General features: G+C 40.1%; 1 protein-coding gene across 1 annotated transcript in view; it reads right to left on the bottom strand.

The window, feature by feature from the left end:
- EMB (embigin) overlaps window positions 1-11,017 on the bottom strand; it is a 28,390-nt gene extending 17,373 nt beyond the window's left edge. Inside the window, exons 1-4 of the mRNA XM_030470369.1 lie at window positions 10,660-11,017; window positions 5,432-5,521; window positions 2,997-3,086; window positions 1,564-1,644 (exon numbers count right to left, since the gene is read on the bottom strand). Of these exons, the coding sequence (XP_030326229.1) occupies window positions 1,564-1,644; window positions 2,997-3,086; window positions 5,432-5,521; window positions 10,660-10,738 (340 nt within the window). The 5' untranslated portion in view covers window positions 10,739-11,017. The remainder of the gene's footprint in view (window positions 1-1,563; window positions 1,645-2,996; window positions 3,087-5,431; window positions 5,522-10,659) is intronic.
- Window positions 11,018-18,915: the final 7,898 nt, after the last annotated feature.

Genomic DNA, 18,915 nt, shown 5'->3' with positions numbered 1-18,915 from the left:
CCCATCTGTGCGAGAGTTCAAGTCCAGGTTGGATGGTTCTTTGAGCAACCTAGTCTAGTGGAAGGTGTCCCTGCTTGTGGTGGGGGGGGTGGAACCAGATGATCTTTAAGGTCCCTTCCAACCTTAACCAGTCTTGTATCTTCTCTGATCCACACAAACAGCCTTTATAGAAAAAAAAAAAAACAAACCACAAAACCCAAACACCTGACTTTTTACTGGTCAGCACTGACATTATATTTCTTAATTGGCTTTTCTTTCATACCTTTTAGATACAACTGTGGTTAGTCTATCCAAATGCTCCACCAAAAAATTATTCCAGGCTTCACCTCAATCCTAGACCTACCCTATGGTCTTATTTCACAGCTCAAATTCTTTGAGAAAAAGCAAGTTTTAAGGTACAGCTCATTGCCCTAGTACTGCAAGTCACACCTAAGAAGCAGCAAAGACTGTCTGAAGTGGAAGCCCCAGATATTCCTACAAAATATTTAAATTTCACTCGGTCTGCCACACACATTTACAGCCTTCAGAACAGCATGCCCAAAAGTCCAAGTCCCAGCCAAAATACCACAGATCTGTTGAACTGGGGTCAAACTTACAGGTGCAACACCCTGAGCTTTCATAGCAGAGGAAAGTCAGTAACAGCAACTCATTTATTAGAGCTGTTATGCTTAATAAATGAGCCAAGCATAACTCACCTTGTTGTTTATGACTGAAGTAATTTTACAGATGGAATTGGTTTCACAGTAGCTAAAACTTTACTGTCAGATTAATTACACTGGCTAAAAGTAGAATCTGTACTTGGGAGATTATTTAAAAAACAAATTCACACTTTAAATGAATGGAACATGAAAACCTTATGCTGTTGAAGGCTAACCACTACCATGACTGATATCTGGGACATATCTGTACCAAGAGTAGATGTACCAGAACAAAAAAGAGACAGTACCTTAAGCTTCCTGCTAGAAGAAATACAGTATAAATGCTGTGCAATAATGTCATTAAAATATCATACCAGAATTTTGCAACGGAGTTCTAAATGATCTCCTCCAGTTGAGAGAGATTTCAGTTAGATTAATTTTTCCAGTTGTCCCAGAAATTAGTTATAAATTATTATGGGAACTTCACATCTACTGCAGGAAGATGTTTATCTTGCCTTTTCTTCATGTTTTAAATCCTGTAATGCTGCAAAGTTGACTAACACCTGCTGGTTAACAAGTACCCTAGCTTATGTGGTCTTTCCAAGCGGATTCACTAGCGCAAAGAAACTGTCACTTGGATTGATTTGGGGGAAGCACATAGCTATGAGCTGGTTTTTCTTGTGATTTTTAAAAAGTAAGAATCTCATTCTCCACTAATAAAATAATTATTAGAACACAATACTCAATATTGCAACAAACTCATTAATGTTTCCCTTTACTGGGCACATCACATGCTTACTGTGAGCACTGTAACTTTATTAAGAAGTTGCTATCCTAGATACTTCTGTAACTCATACATAAGATTGTGTGTGTAATCATAGGCATTCAATATTACATAACTGGAAGAGAAAAATTACATACTCACCAGGTAGAAGTAACTCATAGTGCACAGAAGTGACACTCTGATTGCTTGTCTGCTTGGACTCTTTCGTGGCAAGATTTGGACCTAACAAGGTTGTAAAGGAAGCAAAGTGGTATCTTATGATCCTCTAAAGGTAATCATACTGCAGAGCATCAATACAGTGCTGCAATTATTTCTTACAGTAATAAGAGGGAGAAAAAAGGACCTTGTTAAATGCAGACTACTATGGAGATCCTTTCACATACCTTGTGGGTTACAAGTCAGAATCTGAAAACTGTAGCATTGTGTGGTTGCTGTTATAGTAATTATGTCATTTTAGGATATTGTTTCTGGCTTTAATATATTGTAATTGTGAATGTCAATACTCTAAAGGGGTTATAACTATCCATTTTACAGACCAATTCAAAGATTGTAGGTGGGTCCTAGAACTGTACAGGACTACATCAATGTTAACGTAGAGCCTGGAAAAGTAATAAGCTTTAGGGGAAAAAAAACCCCAAAACAAACCACATACCAACACAAAGAAAAAAAAAAAAAAAAAAAGAAACAAAACCCACACCACCACCACACACACAAAAAAAAAAAAAAAAACAGAAGGACAGAACATTGCCGTTCCCAAAGGCACTACAATTTAACAACATGGCCAGAAAGCCAGAGGTAGACTATCTCATCTAGATGCGGCTCTAATAAATGCAGATGCAAGAACAGCCTGCACTCCACTGGAAAATGTTCAGTCCCTCACCGCTCCAAAAAATTGCAGGGAACACTCTTCCTCACAAGTACTATCAATATTGATCATCATCTGCCCGACTAAAATACACTGCTTTCCTTCTGTGAGGGAAAACCATGTTTAGGAAGTTTAACATGGCCTACAAAATCCCTTTCCTGTAGGGCTATGGATAGCCGACTCTTCAGGGACTACCTTTATAAAACTCGATACAGCTATCAGGCAGGCAACTGTAAGCATGAACAGTCTCTTCCCACCACTCTAGTTGTTTTCATGCTCCATGCATTTCAAGGACAGAGCAAGAAAGGAAATTGATAAACTATAGCATTAACAGCAGATGTAGCCCCACTAAGCAAGCACCATCCTTCCACATCTACACACATAGTTGTTTCCTTAATATTGTACTATCTGCATACACGTTCCTAGTAAACTGAAGCACACTGTGGGAGAAGACATTAGAAGTTATGCTTAAAGGAGAGGTCAATTTAACACAGTTCTAGCAATTTTATTTTCTTTCAGTTTCCACAGTTACTTTCTGTACAGCTTGAACATCTTTGTCTTGGTAATTACCAACAAATACAAACCCTCCATAATGATTTCATTTAAAAAAAAAAAAAAAAAAAAAAGTGGAAAAAAAAATAAATCAAGGTAGAACCTTAGGGTAAGAGAAACTTAACCATTTCAGTAGGAGACACGTGATTGCTTTTACCAGGTACAGATACTTCACGTCCCAGTGTCACATGATCTGAAGGGCTCCCCTGCGTTTGCCAACTGACAATTTGTGTGGTTGTCACGGGCTCTGAAAGGTGACAAAAAACAAGCCTGTTACAAAAAATTATGTTTTTTTCAATTTAGTGAAGAAACAAAAGCAACAGAGATTCCTCCTGCCCCCATAGTAGGTACAATACACTAAATGTTTTTAGTTTTACATGCTTGCAAAGTAATTTTATTGTCAATGCATTTCAGAAATACATAAATAGTAACTACATATTGAATCTGCCTAATCACACAACATTATAGGGGAAAATTATTTTCGTTTTTGCAGAAGAAAAAGGGCTTCATTATCTCTCCCGTGCATGGATTGAAAAGGTTCATATTCAGTCACGAAAATGGAGAAAACTGGGCTACAGCTTGACTTCTTACTGACAGAAGCACTGGGTGGCAGAGTTGATCACTATGCAGTAGAAATAGTGTCTCTGAAAGCCTAGGTCTTGTCAGAATTACTCCTTCACTTTTCCTGCATAAAATACTGAACTTTAAGGCAAAGTTCTCAAACATATTTCTACCAGCTACAATCTGGCTGTGCTGAAGGAGGGCCCTGCTAGTGGTTTGCATTCAAAGGTCTCTGAGCAAGCATAAACACAGGTAACACATGCCTTCCAAGCTGCAGGCCCATTCTATAAAGCAGTGTTTTTCCTCTATCTACATGTCAGCCCACAACACAAGGAACGCTATGCCACAGGCAATCAGCCTTTTGCCTGGCTTGTTCCATCTGCACTTTCATACCTTCCTTCGTGCTTCAACAAGTTTAAGTAACAGCAAACCTGTATATTAAGGTGGATGATGCAGAAGAACAGACCTACATTTGGTTGTTGTTCATTTGGTTGTTGTTAACAGTAGACTGCTGTCAATCTCAGCTACTATTACAAAATGGCTTTTAAAGCAAAAAATAATCATAAAGCTGTCTCCTAGCACTAGACAGTAAGTCCTGTTTCTCTAGATAAGAGCACAAACAAGCCTTGATCTCTGCCTGATGGAGAAAAACTAGCACAATTGTTTACCCCTGAAATAAGACATGAAGGCTGAAAGAGTTCTGGGGAATCTTTCTTTGCTTATGTGTGCAAAAACCCTGTTTTGCCATGGATCACTTTACATCAGTCTAGTACATGCCTCACTTGATTTGTTATTGAAATCTCTCATGATGATACATTCAGAAGGCAGCAGTGCCAGTCCATATGGTAATTGTTATCCATCCACAAAAGACAAAACTGCCTTTAAATGTCCTGCACACTAACAGGATCCTTATACTGACTTTCTTCCTCAATTCACATACAAATGAAAATAATCATGTTAGGTCATATTATATAAAATAGTTGTGTATTTTAGTTCATGGAAGCTTTCAAAGCTGTATTCGTAGTCATTTCTGTACTACGGTTTAGATCACATCTTTCTAGACAGCCTGCTCTAGTGGAAGGTGATCCTACCCATGGCAGGGGGCTTGCAACTAGATGATCTTTAAGGTCCTTTCCAACCCAAACCGTTCTGTGATTCTATGCATATGTGTATTTATGTCTGGAAAGAGTTACTGCATCTATTAGCTGTTGCACTCCCCCTCACACACACATCATACTAAAAACCTCTTAAGATGAACACCAGGTAAATAGCATTACCATCTCCAACAATAAAACTGGAGATGGAACAACTTGTCAGAACTTGTACGAGTTCATGTATAAACATAACTTAGTCCATGTTTGATATGCACTAACCAACAGGAGCTTTGGTACACTGCTGAATTCCTGCTTCTCTATGAGAAAGGAGAGGTGGAATCAACAATCATCAGTTTCTTCTCCTGCCTGGAATTTATTCTCTGCTCCCTATTAAAACCACAATTAAGGTCCAGAATATGATGAATAAAGTGGAAGGACAACCAAAGGTTTTGACATATACATAATTAAAAAAAATAGATGAAGCTAGCAGGCACTAGCAAGGTGCCTGGCATTATGAATAATAGATATAATTAATGCCCTGATGCAAGGGCATTATTATACCTCTCACTAGCTCAAGAGGAGGATTCCTCACACAAAAAAAATTATCAGGAGTAAGTGCTAGAACAGAACCTCCCACAATGGTTCTTGTTTGCAAATTATCCCATCTCCAGGGTCACTGCCTGCTTTTATCGCATATATGCATTAACAGCAATGATCACACAACTAGCAGTTCGATAGCTTCTTCCAGTCTTCAAGATGCTTACGACACCTTAGCTCTTGCAGTGGCTTTAAAAGGCCTAGATTATGTACTTCTCTTCTGAAAAGTCACAATCTTATTTTGAAAGACTTTAGTATGAAAATGTAAACTCTACACCATAATTTAGTATCACTAGCAAAAAGTGTTATAGATTTAGGTGTTCTGAAATAAAACAATTACCAGGAAATGATTCATTAAGTCCATTCTTCATGTTAGTCAAAGAGTTTGCCTGAAACTGACTGCTGGCATCTTGTGTTGTCATAGCTGGATCTAAAGAAAGAAAAAACAGTTTAAAGAAACTTTACACTCCCTCAGTTGAACGGAGTCAGAAGTATCTAGTTAATGAAAATAATTAAAACAGAACATCCTCACCTTAGCCTACTACCTACAGTTTTTCCCCAAGTTCTAAGCACATATAGCCGAAGTGTGTGAGAACTATTTTTCATTATTTCTTTAGCTTACTTTAGGCAAGAAAAGATTAAAGAACAGAAGCAATATTTAACCTCTAACTTCTGCATACGTATCTTTTCCTGTAGTTAGCCTACAGCCAGGCAAAGCTCTTCAGGATATTCCACCAGACCAATAAACTTTATAATCTGTACTCAAATTCTGTCTTCTTTATGGGCTTAGACCACCATGTTTTACGACACCGACACTAGTTGATTATTTTTAAACAAAGATTAGCAGATTCACTAATAGAATAAGGACCTCATTACAACCTTACGCATCTAGCCTGTTTTGTGATACAGTGAACAATCTCCTTTCCTATTATTACCTTGGTGAGCTAGGTAATAATAGGAAGTAGTAGTAGTAGTAATAATTGCTATTATTACCTTGGTGAGCAAACCAAAAGGCATTTATGTTAAACATGGACTTCAAGTCGTAATAATGACTAATTCCATTTATCACCACTGCAAACCTGATTCTGCTCATGTAATACAGTTTTTGCAAGAGCCAGGGTTTTGCTTTACGGTCTGGACTGGAGAAAGGACAAGGGAAGAGGTAGAAGACTTGCTTAGTTTGAGTATATTGCTATGTCGCTCTTCTATTAAGAATTCAAAATCCCTAGTTATTTTATAAAAATCAAGATGTTTACCCCTTCCCTTCTGTTCCCACATCTGGGTGGCAGAACTAGCTATTGTAAAATAAACGCTACTACCTTCAGATGCTTAGGTATTCCAGGACATAGTCTACTGCCGTAACAGCAGGATGCATTTGTTCTCAAACTCAGAGCAATCTCACGCTAGTAGCTTTTAAGTGATTTGGCTGGTACTTACACAGGGGAAAAAGGACACGTGTTTTGCAGGTGTAATTTAAGTCTGGCAGCAGTAATAATCTATGCCAGACATCCAAGACAGCAGCAAGCATAGATGGAAAGTGAAAAGCTACATCATACTTTAACTGTGTCCAAGCTCGCCGAGAGCTGCATGCCTTCAGCAGAAGGCAAAGCCAGCACCCTGCCAGTTCCTACAAGTGAACAACACTACTAACATGCCTGTCTCTGATGGGCATAGACCACCTACAGACTCTCCCACTGGCACCTCCAGCACACAGTTACTCCAGACTACATCAGAGTCATGCCTGGCTTGCACCATCTGTTTTCTCAATCTGCCTCAAAAGTAAAACAAGATAGTCAAATAATATTATTAAAAAATTAAGCATTAGCAGTTCTTAGCAACAGGCTATTAATTCTTCCTATTTCTTCACACCAATCCACTGGTCCTACAGCCAAGTGTTCCCTCCTAGCCCTTCACCGAAGCAAAGAACTTAAGAAATCTGCTCTGTCTGAGTATCTGCTGGCTTATGACCAAGCCAGCAAAAAGACCAAGTCTTACTCTCTTTTTAACAGAGGTGCTGAGAGGAGGGAGAGCTATTATGCTTGCAATATTCATGGAAAGGTTGAAGAAAGGTCCATGAATTTTTATATCTGCAGCATCTTGAGGCATTCTAGGGATGTCATGGATCACCTGACTGTGTCAGTTTAGTAGATGCATCACCTGCACAGTAATTAAAATCCCAAAAGATGATGAATTTAGAAGATGCTAGAGCCAAACTGTACAGCAGCTCTGTTATCGCTCTGCAAGGAACACAGATAACCTGCAAGATGTTTTGCATACTAATATGGTTCTCATCTTGGCTGCCTTCCTTGATTCACACACCAAGTGAAAGCAGTTCTAGTAGCATTATTTCTAGTCACCACTGCTTCCACGTCTTAGCTCTTATCTGTCCACATGTCAAACTACATAGCAGAGATAACATTGTATTCTTCTCTTCTCATATACACCTGCTGAATAGCATCAGAGATCAAGATGACCCAGCACTGCACGATTAGAGTCACCCAGTCATGCAGTGATGTAAAAGCCAATGGAGTAACTCCTCAAACTATTGAGTCATGGCTGCATACCTTTGCCTACAATTGATTTGCATTAGATTTAATCAATAGTGTGGTAGCTTGCTATTCTCTTGGTGCCCTAATCTTTACGCAGGAAGGAGTTGGGGAGAGTATGAGGTCATTAATTTGTTTTTCTGCCTTACCTCTGCTCCATACTGCAGCCAATACTTGGGGGATAGTGTGTGGATGTACCACACTTATCACCAGAGCAATTTCAGGCTTTAAAATCTATACATTCTTTTTCATCCAGAAAAGTTGCTGAATAGAAAAGCATTGAGATATAATTTGGTTTAATTTAACATCATTAATTTAATGTTTAATTTAATGCCAATTAATTTAATACCGATTTTAAGTCTGTGCAAGCACAAACCATTCAGCAGCATCCAAAACCAGCCACCAGAACCTCACAGTACTCCTAGAAAAGGTAAAAGCTGCAAGCTGAGCTCTCCCAAAGCAACAGAAGATTCACATAAACGACTTCCAAATGCCCTGAAAAATCCAACCCGGAAGCAAAGTCTTTTAAGAAATTAGGTGTATCCTCTACTGCTGTAACTCCTTGGTATCTTTAGCGGCAGAAGCTGGGAGATGAGATGTGGCAGGTTTGCTTTTCCTAAAGGAATGCTGCAACTAAATTAGGCAACCACAACAATAATCAAGCGAAGCAGTAAACTCTAAAGAATAGTGTTGGGACATTATCCACCCTTAGAAATTACCCTTGATTCAGCACAGAGAAACGATGGCTTAATATTTTATTCTTAAAAATAAAAAAAAAGAAAAAAATTAACAGTTACAAGGATTAAAAGACAAAAGCAACAGAATAAGAACTCTTCTCAAGCTACTTATCAAAACAAAATCGAAGAGGCCTCTCGTGGTTTCTGCCTGATCCGCTGCAGAAGACTATGCAACCCAGCTTTCTGCAACTTTGATGTTGTGCACTTACCACTCCCTCTGGTTGCTTTTACTGCAAGCATTCATTTTGCCTGAAGCAGTCTGCTGAACCCCCACATCCCTTGAATGCACACTGTTTCTGGACTTCACAGGAAGGCAATTTTAGTTCTCCACCCTCCAAAGGAACATGACATTTCCCTTTACTGCATGTGCACAGATAGCCCCTCTGGCTGACTAGCTTTTTGTACATTTGGTTAATAACCAATGAAAGCTTAAAATACTCTTCCTCACATTTAAATCACCATGGAAATCACCATGGTACAAGTGTGAAGCCTTCCTACCTAGTTCATACAAATATAAAAGCATTTAATGTAAGTCTGAAAACAAACAGCCTCTATACAGATAAGGTGTACTAATGCAGGTGGCTCATTTCTAAAGTCTGCTCAAAGCCAGACATGATATACACCACTTCAGGAAGATAGTAGATTTTGGAAATTTTGGAAACACAAATAGGATTTTGTTGCGTTGGGTTGTTTTGATTTGGGGTTTGTTTGTTTGGGTTTTTTAATGTATTTTGTTTGTTTTTCAGAAGATGGTATTTCACTGATGGCTTTACATAAACTTAGAACTGCTTCAACCAGCATTACGTAGTTTTCAGCAGTAGCAGTCACACACACAAAAAAAAAGAAAACCATGTGGCTAACTTGCTATAATGTGACTTACGCTCCTACAATTATCAGGCCATTTACAGTCACAAAACTTTTTGATTAATGAAATAAACTGTTAGAAAGGACTTGAAGTTTTGTGTACATAAATACACCATATATATTTTACAGCAGCTTAAGAATTACAAAGCAGATTTTCCTCTGTGTGCATACATAAACATATGTATTTTAAACAAGCCTTAAGAACTGTAAAACACATTTTCTGCCCTTTTACATTATATGAAAATACCACAAATTCTACAGAAGTTATCACACAGAGAGCAGTACTGCTTCTCTTAGTATTAGGAAAGCCAACAGAGGCACAACAACTTGTGTGATACGTAATTGCTTACATATCACACACTGAAAATGCAGATAAACCATTGATGATTAATTAAAGTCTCAGCAATAATGTTCACATACATGCATTGGCAGAACTTACCACCTTGGCAAGACACACTCTTAACAGTCACGTCTTGCACAGCAAACATTAGCAATCTGATATTTCCTTCCATTACCATTCTGTACTACTCTGCAATGCTCCAAAAACAGCAATTAACAACAGAAATACACTAGGTTTAGGGGGGGGGGAAAAAAAAAGCTCGTTAGAAGTGGAGGACCTGCTCCCAAACTGCTGAAAACCACTAAATGAAGAAACGGGCCCAGATGGTCCAAGTCCATCTCCCCTCTTGGATTTTAAATGTCCCACTTAAAAACCGAATCCAAATCCTCCAAGGAACATTCCTCACAATCTGCTAGGCATACTGATATTTTACTAACGCAATTTACCAATTTATGTCTTTTTCAGAACTTAAACAATGCTTTACCCTACAAGCATAGGGCAGCAATAAAACACTAAGCCTCAGCCTCCAAGCCCTGCACCTGTGAACTAATAAATCCTCCCGTTATTGAAGCAGGGAGCAGGGATGGTGCTAGACCCCAAGCCCAGTGCGCCCGCTGCCCCTCACCCAGCACCGGCGCAGAGTGGGGGCCGCGCTGACCACCATGTTACCGCCCATTAGAGGGCGGCAGGGAGAGGGTCCCATCTTCCAGCAGGCCTACGAGAAATCCGAGCACGTTTTTGAAGCTAAAGGCGAGAGAACACGGGGAGGAAGAGAGGAGACGGCACTAAGGAGCTCCGACCCCGGGGAGGGTCGTGGTCGCTGAGGAGAAAAAATGCCTCGATCGTTTGAACAGGCAGGGCCGAGGGACAGCCGCCTCGCCGCGACACCGCCTCGTTCCCCTGGGGAGCCAGGGGGATGCTGCAGCGTAGGGAGAACCTTAGCTCGGCCGCAGCTCCCAGTGCCCCTGGGAGCCTCCCAGATGCCCATGGCCCCCTTGCCCCATTCCACCCCGACTCTGAGGGCGGACGGGGTAGCTGCAGCCTGGCAGCCGCCCAGTCCGCGAAACGAGGGGACATTTACCTGCGGGGCTCCCGCCCGAGAGACTCAGGTAGAGACAAAGCAGCAGCAGCAGCCGCCCCAGGCGCTTCGCGGCAGGCATAGTGCCACAGCCGCCGAGATCTGCCGCTCCCAGCGACGCACAGGCAGCTGGCTCGGCAGCGGCCACTGCGGAAGCCTCGAGCGGGCCGGGGCGGCTCTGTGGGAGAACCGGCTGCAGCAGGGATCAGAACCAAAACAAAACAGCCCAAAAGCCCCGAGCAGGACAAGCGTCAGGCAACGACTGCAAGAAAACAGCTGCGGAGCTGCCACAAGCACCACTGCTGCGCCTCACAGGGAGGACACGTCCCCGCCGCGCTTTCTGCGGCTAGAGGAAGGGCGGGTGTGAGCACCGGTGGCTAATTGGTGGGTGATCCCCAGCTGACCCGGCTCGGAGCCTCGCTGGGGCTGCTGGAGCTGACGGAGCGCGGAGGGGGGTGGGTCGTGTCCTGCCCGTGGTTGGAAGCAGGTGTTGGTGCAGGAGCCACCGCGGGTCGAGCAGTCCTCCTTGGAAGGCGGCTGGTGCTGGTGGGGTCTGCCTGGAGAAGGCTGCCCGTTGCAGGGTGCAGCCGGCCTCGCGCTTTGGCTGGTGATCTTATGGAGAGCCCAGCTTTGAGTCAGTGGCTGCAGGGCAGGCGGGTTGTGCCGTATGAGAGCTGTGGCTTTTCACAGGTCTTTCTTTAAATCTCCGGGTTTGGGCAGCAGTGCCCAGGGAGAAACATTTCTAACAAACGTGCATCAGGATTTGGAGTACAGAATCAACTAGGTTGGAAGAGACTTTTAAGATCAAGTCCAAAAGGCTTTGGCGCCTTTAAAATCACAATTTAGTTGCTCGACTGTTTGAATCTATATGTATGTGCTTATACAGTAAAACCTGTCACACATGTAAGTATGTATGCATTTGTTTGTTACTTGATAAATAACTGAATTTTGCAGTATAAAATCTGTCAGGATGGCATTCTCTGAGGAAGAGTCTCCATGATGAGGTATTTGCTGCTTATTCCTATCAAGATAGGGTAGCTTTGGCTAATGCAGAATTTGAACATTATGTAAGGTCTCTGTCGATGCAGAAAGGTCACTGCAACTAAGCTGGTACATCGTCTTCGCTCTCCTGTGCTGACAGAGTTCAGGAGTTTATGCAAAGCTGTAGAAGTTTATGCAGAGCAGAAGTCAAAACACCCTGTGTGTTGATTTTTCTAGCACTGCCCGTGTTTGACATGCTGCCATCCATGTCCTCCAATACCAGTACAGTGTCCTTCAGATTAAAGTTTTCCGTCATAAAACCTCCCCATAAATAAAATTAATGACAAAAGACTGGGAACAGGATTGTTTTGTTAAGCCCCTGCTGCATGTCACAGGAAGACTCAGGATTCCTGCAGGCTAAATAGGACCATGTATAGATAGGAATCTTTTCTGTTGTTAAAAGAATTAACGCCCTTCATATATTTGCAGCAGTGAGATGGAGCCTTCTGTGCTCCAGCTCTAAGGCTGTTCAGCTCGCATACAAAAAGTAAGAGGTCATACATCTGATTGGCCAATACACATTGATGCCTATATAGCTGTAAATCCACTGCTTTTGAAATTTAGCTGCAACCTATAGTTCTGTGGTGTGATAGACAGCACCAGTGTGCTCTAGGGAAGGATTGAACCCCCAGAGTTTTGTTAATCTGCCAGCCTGCTACAACTGCACAGAGCAATGGGATTCAGAGAGAGAATCCAATTCAGATAAGGCTGTTTAGGAATGGCAGAAGATGTCAGCTTTTAACAAGAAAAAAAATGGAGCTTGAAAGCTGTTTTATCTGAACCAGTTGGGCCTGAATAGACTCATCTCCTGGGAGGAGAAGGGGGAAGGGAGAGAAAAGGGTGTGTTGACTTCCTTTAGCTATGAAGGGGCTGGTTTGTCGTTAGCTCTCCCTGGAGTGGGTGAAAAGAAAACCTTATGTTCACCTGATTGCTAAGGCAGATTTTATCCACCTGTAAACCACGTGGATGGGTTAGTGTTGGGTAAGTCTGTGCGGAAATCTATTGTTAAACGCCCCCAGCTGACAGGAGTGGAGCTGCTAGGACAGTCTCATCTAGGACCTAGATATAGTTTCATCAGTTCTTGCTCAGTGCAAATTATGGAGGTTCTGATGGAGATGATTTGCTTTGAGTGCCTTGACATTATGTCCTGTTTTATAGAAGTCTTGTGTCTTTCCCAAGTCGTCTTGAGTAGAACATCAAAGCAGTCTGGAGACATGATGAATACCTTTGCAGGATTCCTTCTCAGCTCTTCTTCAGGGCTTGTCCTCTGCTAATGGTACATCCAACACGTACCTAATTCTGGGGAGGGACGAAAACAAACAATTATTAAGCTTTTCCTGAGAGCGCTGTTTTTTCCTGTACTCATCAGATGAGATATACAAGCCACAAAGCAGTGGAAGGGAGAAAAGCAAAGAGGAAGCAGAATTTGGAGGAACTGATCGAGCAAAGAACTAAACAGTCTTTCAAGGGTTTCAGTGCTCCAGAGTTTGCAGTACCATAATAATAAGCTAGTACTAGATTATTCCCCAAGTACTGCTGCTGGATTTGGTAGATCATTAAAAGTGTAGGAATGAGACATTTCAGAAATTCTAAGGTTAGTGTTAACAAACTATGACAAAGTAGAATTTTGGGGATATTAAAAAAATCAGCTGTTTTATTTGTTTGCATTTGGAAACACTGGTGAGTAATGAGAAGTTTCAAGAAAAGTATCTCTACTTAAATTTTACAGACTAAGACTAACCTGCTCCATCTGTTAACATACAGCATATTTTCCTCTTCTCTCTTGAGCTAATTCTTTTCTCTAACTTCCAGAGAGAAACTGACTTATTCTCACATGGTAATTAGTTGGCAAATGTGACAGTCATCTTGGAACAAGGAACGTTCATATGTTGAACCATACTCTGGCTTATAAGAAAATTTTTATATTTAATAAAATCTCCAATACAGGGAAATTGCTGGTTTATTCAGCTGGAAGATCTTTGCCAAAATTTTTCATGTCAGAAAGAAAGTAAATGAAACTCTGAAAATTGCTGTGACATGCTGATTATTGGCTGAAGAAAGATGTGGATGACAATTTGTACTTTCACAGCTACCAAGTCTATGTTCTCAAACCCCAGTCCTTGGCATTCATTTATTTCTGTTAAAAATTAAAACAGTAAAATAACCAAAGGACATACTTGATCCAGCAGTTTCCTTGGCTGGAGGTTTGCTTTTTATAAAATCCACTCAAACTGGGAAAAGGTAACTAACGCATACGTGAGAAGAACCGGGAAAAGGAAGAAACAGTCAAAAGGGACTGAAAACCTCTTGAGGTGGCAGTTCAGATATGCTTCAAGGATGGTGTTAGCAGTTTTCAGTATCTGAAACTGAGTCATCAAGACCTTATTTGTCTCTAGGTTTTTCTAACTTTCCAACATTAATGAGTAGGTATTTGTTTATGTGTATGAAATTTTGAATTGGAAAAGTATGAAAATAAACAGTGGGAAATAGAAGAAACAGTTTAGATTTACATCAGAAATAAGTCTTGTGAGCATGGCCAGGAGGTAATTTTGCAAGGCCAGATAATGACCAATCTGTATGGGCCACTATCAAAAAATATGTGCCAGAGTAGATGCTATGCAACATCTCCACAGGTACCCCATTCTACTGTAACAGTCAGGTTATAATAAAAAAAACAATGCAGAATGCACGTGTTTCTGAAAGCCAAAGCAATATACTGAATGCTAGAACAAGACTAAAACCAGGATTGTATTGTCTTCCCCAAGCATTTATCTTTTGCTTCCTCACTTTGAAGGATTTTAAACTGACCTCTTGGCTGGATTTAAAATTACTGGCCAGATTATGCAATCTGCGTATTCTGCAATTGCCTGCTCTGCAATGTCTGCGTTCTGCTGAGCAGCTGTAAATTTCAGTACCTCCTGTCACCTCCTTGAAGGCAATTTCAAAGATTAAGTATATAATCTCTATTGAGAATCCTGCCATTTATCAAATGCTTAATGTCGTGTTCTAATATCTGAGCTGTAGACGAAACAAAAATTTGGGCTGTAGTGCTTTAGAAACATATTTCTTAAAAATATTAGGTTGCTGCCAGTACCAATTACTGAGATTGGCAATACTGATAATACAAAATACAGTATCGATTGTTATTGTGCGGGATTTGATTTTGTGCAGGGTTGCAGATTATGCAGTATGGCTCTGCTCAAAAAAGGCTTTATTCACATGGCAAACCCAGCATCATCAGGAACTGGCAACCAGAAAGTCAGCCAAGTAAGATTTCTGGCAAGCAGTTCTTTTGTCCCTTCTGCCTGCACACACACACACACACATGCACGCACACATACATACATACATACACCCCAGCCCAAAGCCCAAACAAAATTTTAGTGGAAATAATGAAAAAAACCCCAGTATTTTGTTTAAAATGCAATTGAAACCTTATATACAGACACCTACAAAATTTCCTACAATCTGTTAACTTAATGTAGAAATTATAACAATGCATGCCACCCTGTTACAGGGTTTGTTTTGCAAGCTGTTGCTTCACAGTGTGCAGAAAATGTTTTAAATGTCTCAAGCAAGACCAGACTTTAAGAGGGGTGGTATCTTTCATTACAGCAATGTACCTGGAGAAAGTAAGACAGCTTCTGATCTGGACACAATTGAAGAACTCTGTATAATTGTAATTATACTGAGGGCACACAGTCTCAACTGCTGCTTTAATATCAGGAAGAATAACTTCTCCATTTTCCAAACTTTAAGCTCTTTAAAATTATTTCTTTTTTGTGGTAAAGATGAAAAATCATAAGAGGCTTTGTATACAATAAACTATACAGGAAAGTGTCCTCCATTCTGCCACTTGCTCAATTATTAGCAGCACTTAGTTGGAGCACTGAGTCATCTAGTGAAACAGACCTTGTTTACATCACTGAAACTGGACTATGAGGGTTCCTGCTCTGAGGGAAGTAATGCGCATGTTGCACAAGATAATGCTTTTCCGGGGTTTTTTTTGCGGGTGTGATGACAGAGTGTAGACTTTGTCTCATTCAGGTGACCTATTTTATGGTTTTCCTGGGCTGTGGGTTGGTTGTTTTGTGGTTTTTTTTCCAAGAAGTTGACACTAACCTAGTTCCTCTGAATTATTTTTTTTTTTTAAATTTTGAAATATGTTTGTAATGCTAAAGATAAGGCCTGAAGATAAGCCACCATAAAAAAGTAACAAGGGAAGCCTTAGTGATAATATTCCAGATGGAGGGAAGTCATTCACAATAAACGCCGCTCCATGCATTTATTAGTCAACTTCAGTAAACTTTAGAAACTTTACCTCTAACAGCATCCTTTCACTTTCAACATTGTTTTCCCTTTAGTCTTCATGTATTATTTTAGAAAGAGAAAAAAGGGCTTCAGGAAAAAAAGTGGAGAAAGCTATGTAACTAAATCTGTTATTTTTAATATCAAAATCCTGAGTCATTTGGTCCCTCCACAACTTTGCAGAATGCAGGTAAGGTGTGCTCATCAGCACAGGGGCAGAGACCTCAGTCTCTATGCACTGGGAGTACCTAACAGTAGTCACTGTGACTGAGTGTGAATATTCACTCTCCTAAAACTTAAGAAACTGTACACATGTTGGCAGAAGCATGCCATCTAAGGCAGCACAAGCAGATGCATCCTGGAATCCACATGCTACAGGAATATATCCCTTTTTCTTCTACCATTCTATTTCTGTTAAAGAGAAAATTCCGTTTCAGAGTTTACCGCAGTGGTAATTGCCACAGCGCTTAATTCACCCAAATGCAACATTTATGTAACAGGTACAGTACTATTTAAATACTCTCTGAAATGAAAACTACTCAGACTAGAACAGCTTAGTATTGTAATTAAACAAAAAAAAAAAAAAAAAAAAAAGAAAAAAAAGTCCAGAGAGAGGTGGTCTTGGATATTTTTCTTCAGGTGAGAAGGAAAACACCATTCTAGAACAAAACAGCCTGCAAACATTTCTAGTTCTTAACATGTGGAAGAGCTTCTTCCAGGAATTTATTGTTTTCCAGTCTGCAACTATTTTGTTTGGAGAAGTGGAAATAGCATACAGCAAACAGTTCAGACAAAGGAAGGAAAGCTATAAGAACTCTGATAAAGAAACCTGATTTTCTACAGTAAGAAACAGTACCAGGAGTCAGGCTTTGCATGTCTAGAATACTTATTTATACAAACCATTTTCCCTCATTGTTTTTTTCAGACTGACTGTACGTAATAATCCTACAGTTTCTTTGATGCCTAAAGTGGTATGTGCTCTTTACTTCTGCATGGAAAACATTTTCATCCAGAGCTGTGAACAACCTCATTAAAAGTGTCCAGTGGCATCTGTGAGAGAGGAACTACAGGACTGTGAGACAGTCATTTTATGTATCTTTTTAGTCCCATTAATGCATAAATTTTATTTGACACTGGTAATAATGGAGTTAAAATGCCTTTTTCAGCTGTGCTTATGTCACACTAGAAGAGTTCAAAGATGAACTTCTGAAGGTGACTTTTCAACAGCAAATTTGTTGTGTTTGGCATTTCCACAAAGGATTCATCAGGGTTATATTATAACTTGGACAATGTTATCAATATTTCCAGGGGGAAAATATATATATATTTAAGTGAAAGAAGACTAAAATATCTTAATGTGTAGATTGTGAATTTCAAAGCAATAAAGAATGGTAGTAAGCAGTTTTTACTTTTAGCTCTGATTCAGCAATTGTTAATATATTTCCAAATACGTCTGCACTCAGTGAGCTGGGGGACGGTTATGCAAAGATAATTTATCCTAATGGAGTTTTACCTTTCCATAAAATTAAAAAATATATATATTTCTCATGAAGAGAAGAATATGCAGAATATATCAATAGTGAGAAATCTATAAAGGTAATGTATTTTTGTTTCAGCAATAACTGATACGAACTTATCCTGGGTGATCTGTGAAGTTTATTTCATGTTTTGTAAACCCCACATATGCCAGAAAAAAAGCACCTTCTCATGCTTCATTGTTCCAGCTTCCTCTGCAGCTTGTTTCACCTTATTTGGCTATAAGAGTTACTGGAACCAATAGTGAACTGCGTGGTAGAATTTCAGTTTATACTAAAAGAATTAATTTGTTTGCAATTATTGCATTTTGTTTAATTCAGCTGCAGGTTAGTAACACTAAGCTTTTCAGAGGAAAAAATAATTTTGCTTTTTAAATAACTGAAATAAGGAGCATAAGTAATAAATTACATCTGACATCAGTAGGACTTTAGAAAGCCTATTGTAAGGGTTGCGTAATTATTTACTGGCAAATAAGGTTTCAGAAAAAAATGTAACTCAGTCCCCTGTGAGGATGTTAGGCCCTTTCTGACTGGTTCGATGAAATACATTCCTCGGACTGACTTCTCGTAATGTTGGAAACAAGTCTGTCAGAAGAAAATGTGATCTCTCCATGTGGACCATATTCCCATGCTTGACAACATTTAGTGTGTTTGTCCTCACATCAGACTTATGCCTAATGTTAACTCCAGTGACACAGTAAGTGGCTCACCTGAGATAACCCAGGAAAAGTGTTACACTCGACTGTTCTTTTCTAGCTTTTTCTGCCCTGTGCCAGGTTCATTTTGATTCCCGAGGATAAAGCTGAGTAGATAAAAAAGGCTACTCAGGGTGCACTGAAAAAGGCACTGAAAGAGGCATTCCCTGCTGACCCGTTTTATTGCTCTTCTTTCTTGTAGGCAAGAGCAAGCCATGCTCTTTGTACTGACAGCATGTTTGGACTTGGCTTGGGAAGAATTTGAGTTGCCCCTCTAATACACAGCACAGGTTGCAAGGTGAGCATCTGAGACTGCAGACAGCTGTGTGAACATGGTGATTTTGATGTAAGCAAATGTTTGAGCATTTTTACACACTGCATTAGGTTGGAAATTAGATTCCAAGTATGAATGATGTGAAAAACTGCTGTTGTGCAACAGGTTCGTGATCCTCTAGGACTTCTGCAAGGGATTTGATTGTTTGTAGATCTCTAGGACTTGATGATTATAGGTCTCCTGAATATGTATCTAGTGTAATATATCAACTAGGAAAACTACTAGATTTTTAAGCTGAAGCTTCTTACAGAGGTCTTTTCTAGGCTTTACAGATAAATACTGTGCTGCTTTACCGTAAAAGTGATGTGCTCATTTGAACTGTCCTGGGATATTCAAACTGGAAATA

Source organism: Strigops habroptila, chromosome Z, assembly GCF_004027225.2.
Source record: "Strigops habroptila isolate Jane chromosome Z, bStrHab1.2.pri, whole genome shotgun sequence".
Taxonomy (NCBI): Eukaryota; Metazoa; Chordata; class Aves; order Psittaciformes; family Psittacidae; genus Strigops; species Strigops habroptila.
The sequence above is the reverse complement of the archived record's forward strand: the minus strand, read 5'-3'. Positions and strand labels throughout refer to the sequence as shown.